Genomic DNA, 3,539 nt, shown 5'->3' with positions numbered 1-3,539 from the left:
ATTAGATCTGCACCTTACTGAAGCAGGGAGCTACCCAGGCCTGGGACTCTGCCCAGATGGTGCCCTACGCCTTCACCCAGCAGAACATCTGGGTTGGATATGACAACGTCAAGAGTTTCCAGGACAAGGTCTGTGTTTGTGTGGGTGTTTGTCTGTTGGGGGAAAGATATAACTAGGGGGTAATGGCGTAGCATGCTACTCTGTTACAATAAGCCTAATAGTATATGGAATTAAACAGTAGCTTTTATCTTCGTGATTTGCAGTAGTGAATGCATACATTTTGTTATGGGTGACCCCAGCGAGAATCGAATCCACCATCCTGTCATTACAAGTCCATTCCCTACCAACTGAGCAACATAGGGCAAATTATGAAGTTCTACATATGTATCCAATTTCACCCCGTTAAGTAAACCCTCCTCTCCCCTCTCTTTCTCCCCTACAGATCGAGTGGCTGAAGAACACTGGCTTCGGAGGAGCCATGGTGTGGAGTCTGGATCTGGATGACTTCTCTGGAACCTTCTGTGGACAGGGCAGATACCCACTGATCAACACCCTCAAGTCTGGACTGGGAACTGGAGCCGGTGAGAGACACAGACACAAACGCAAGCCTGCATGCACACACAAACATTCAACAACAACCATCTCTATCACTATCTCAACCAGACCTGGGTTCAAATAGTAGTTGAAAAGACCTCAACCCACTTTCTCTTCTATCTCCCCCAACTCCTATTTCCTCCATATCTCCCAGGTTGTGCCGCCCGTAAGGACCCCATCGCCCCAGGGACACCTGCCCAGCAACCACTCAACCCCCCACAGCCCGGAGGTCAAGGTGGCAGTAGCAGTGGGGGATCTGGCTTCTGCGCCGGCAAGGCTGACGGCATGTACCCTGACCCCACCAATAAGAACAGCTTCTACAATTGTAACCAGGGCAAGACCTACGACCAGCACTGTGCTGCCGGCCTGGTGTTCGACACCAGCTGCAAGTGCTGCAACTGGGCCTAAGAAACCATGGTTCCCCCCTATTAATGGTTCCTACCCCTCTCATATGTCATGAAAGAGCTGGGTCTAAAGGTTTTGTGGTTGTTAGGTCCACTGTTGTCATGGCCCATTCTAACATCAGCTCCACTTAACATTTAAAATCCACTCCAATAAACATCCACCATATAAATGCATCCTGCTGTCTCTGTCACTTTACTTCATCCACACTGTGTGAGTTTTAGGTAAACTTCTTTGCACTTTGACTGCAAAAAAAATCATCTATCTACAAATCACCTTGCATCCCACATAGCTAGTCATTATGTGAACAAGATAAGCAATTCTGCTTTTATTTGTAGAGTGAAGCTAAAACTTTGAATTTGGCTCTGTACTTAGTTTGAGATCAGATGTTTTAAATGAGGCGACAGTACACAATGTCACTTATTATTTGAGGGTGTTTTCATACATATCTGTTTTACTGTTTAGAAATTAAAGCACTGTATGTATCTAGTCTACCCATTTGAATATGTCTAGTATTTGGACAAATTCACTTATATGTGTATTAAAGTAGTCAAAAGTTTAATATTTGGTCCCATATTCCAAGCATTCAATGACATTACGTTAGTGACTCTACAAACTTGTAGGCTGCATTTGCAGTTTGTTTTGGTTGAGTTTCGGATAATGTTGTGCCCAATAGAAATTAATAGTAAATAATCTGTTGTGTCATTTTGGAGTCACTTTTAATTTATATGACATTGTATGCTTCTGAACACTTTTATATTAATATGGATGCTATGATATTTACGGAAATCATGAATGGATCGAGAAAAATGATCAGTGAGAGAGTTACAGAGGCATACATATTTATTACCCCATCAAAAACTTCGAACCTCCCCTGACATTGGTAATGGTGACAGGTTAGCATGTTTTGGGGGCATGACCTTTGTGCATCTGTAACTTCTCACTCGTCATTATGTACATTTCATTCATGATTATCCGTAATCAAGGTAACATCCACATTAATGTAAAAGTGTTCATTTATTTAGAATAGAAGTGACTCCAAAAAGTGACTCCAGAATCTCCCTAGGAGAGGTGGGTGTGGAGTCAGGCGCAGGAGAGCAAGAATTCCAAGAAGGGCGTTTTATTACTGGTCCACCAACACAACAGGTACAGGACCACAAAAGCAGCCATAAGAAAACAGGAACGCAGTCTAGTAAAAAACGGAGGAACAAACTCCTCTACTAAACTAACGTGCGGGAAAAACAGTCCTGTGAAAATAAACCTGCTCAACAGTAATAAAAAAAACGCAGTAACGCAGTAACACAAACAATCCAGCACAAAACCTAGCGGGTAGGGCAAGATTAAATACCCCGTTGATTAGCTTAAACTAGACACAAGTGAACACAAGACAGACAAAACCAAACGAAAAAGAAAAGGGATCGGTGGCAGCTAGTAGGCCGGCGACGACGACCGCCGGGCGCCGCCCGAACAGGGAGAGGAGCCACCTTTGGTGGAAGTTGTGACAGATACATTATTTACCATTCATATATATTGGGCACAAGATTCTGAAACACAACCAAAACAAACTGCAAATGCATCAAGCAAGGTTTTAGAGGGTGTCAAGTAGCCTAGCATTTAGAGTGGTTAGAGTGTTGGGCCAGTAACCGAAATGTTGCAAGTTCAAATCTCTGAGCTGACAATGTGCCCTTGAGCAAGGCACTTAATCCATTTTTTTCCAGGGTATCCATCAACAATGGCTTATCCTTGGCCATGACCCCACTCTCAGGGGTAGTTGGGATATGCAAAAAAAAACGAATTTCCATTCCACCCTCATACAGGTTGTACATGCAGTGATACAGGACAGATATAAGCACCTCTTATTTTACCTTTTGAGAGTCACAAACTTGATGTAGTCATTGCATGCTAGAAATGTTGGACCAAAGACAAAGCTTTTCACTAAATTCAATACAAGTTACAAGTCCAAACACTTATGACATCTTGAAATGGGGGGACTTGAAACATAAAGGTCTTTCATTTCTGAACGGTAAAAAAGATATGTATGAAAATACCCCCAAATAAAAGGTTACATTTTGCACTGTTGCCTCATAAAACATTTGATCTCAAAACCAAAATGCTGGTGTTTAGAACAAAATTAAACATTAGCTTCACTATCCAAACAAATACACTCACCGGACCGTTTATTAGGTACACCCATCTAGGACTGGGCCGGACCCCCTTTGCCTCCAGAACAGCCTCTGGCCATGGATTCTACAAGGTATTGGAAATGTTTATTGCTCAATTGGTATCAAGGGACCTAACGTGTGACAGGACAACATTCCCTACACCAGTACACCACCGTATCAGGCAGGATGGGTCCATGGACTTATGCTGCTTAGGCCATATTCTGACTCTGCTATCGGCATGGCGCAACAAGAACCGGGGTTCTTTGGACCAGGCAATGTTTTTACACTACTCAGTTGTCCAGTGTTGGTGACCGTGTGCCCACTGGAGCCACTTCTTGTTTTCAGCTGATACCAGTGGAACCCAGTGTGGTCGTCTGCTGG

At 43.4% G+C, this 3,539-nt stretch overlaps 1 protein-coding gene across 1 annotated transcript in view; it reads left to right on the top strand.

Moving 5' to 3' along the window:
- LOC129834528 (acidic mammalian chitinase-like) overlaps nt 1-1,027 on the top strand; it is a 4,043-nt gene extending 3,016 nt beyond the window's left edge. The window contains exons 9-11 of the mRNA XM_055899606.1: nt 6-128; nt 443-581; nt 749-1,027. Coding sequence (XP_055755581.1) covers nt 6-128; nt 443-581; nt 749-1,002 — 516 coding nt within the window. The 3' untranslated portion in view covers nt 1,003-1,027. The remainder of the gene's footprint in view (nt 1-5; nt 129-442; nt 582-748) is intronic.
- The last annotated feature ends 2,512 nt before the right edge of the window (nt 1,028-3,539 follow it).

Source organism: Salvelinus fontinalis, chromosome 3 (genome assembly GCF_029448725.1).
Source record: "Salvelinus fontinalis isolate EN_2023a chromosome 3, ASM2944872v1, whole genome shotgun sequence".
Lineage (NCBI taxonomy): Eukaryota > Metazoa > Chordata > Actinopteri > Salmoniformes > Salmonidae > Salvelinus > Salvelinus fontinalis.
This window is presented reverse-complemented; position numbering and strand designations above follow the sequence as displayed.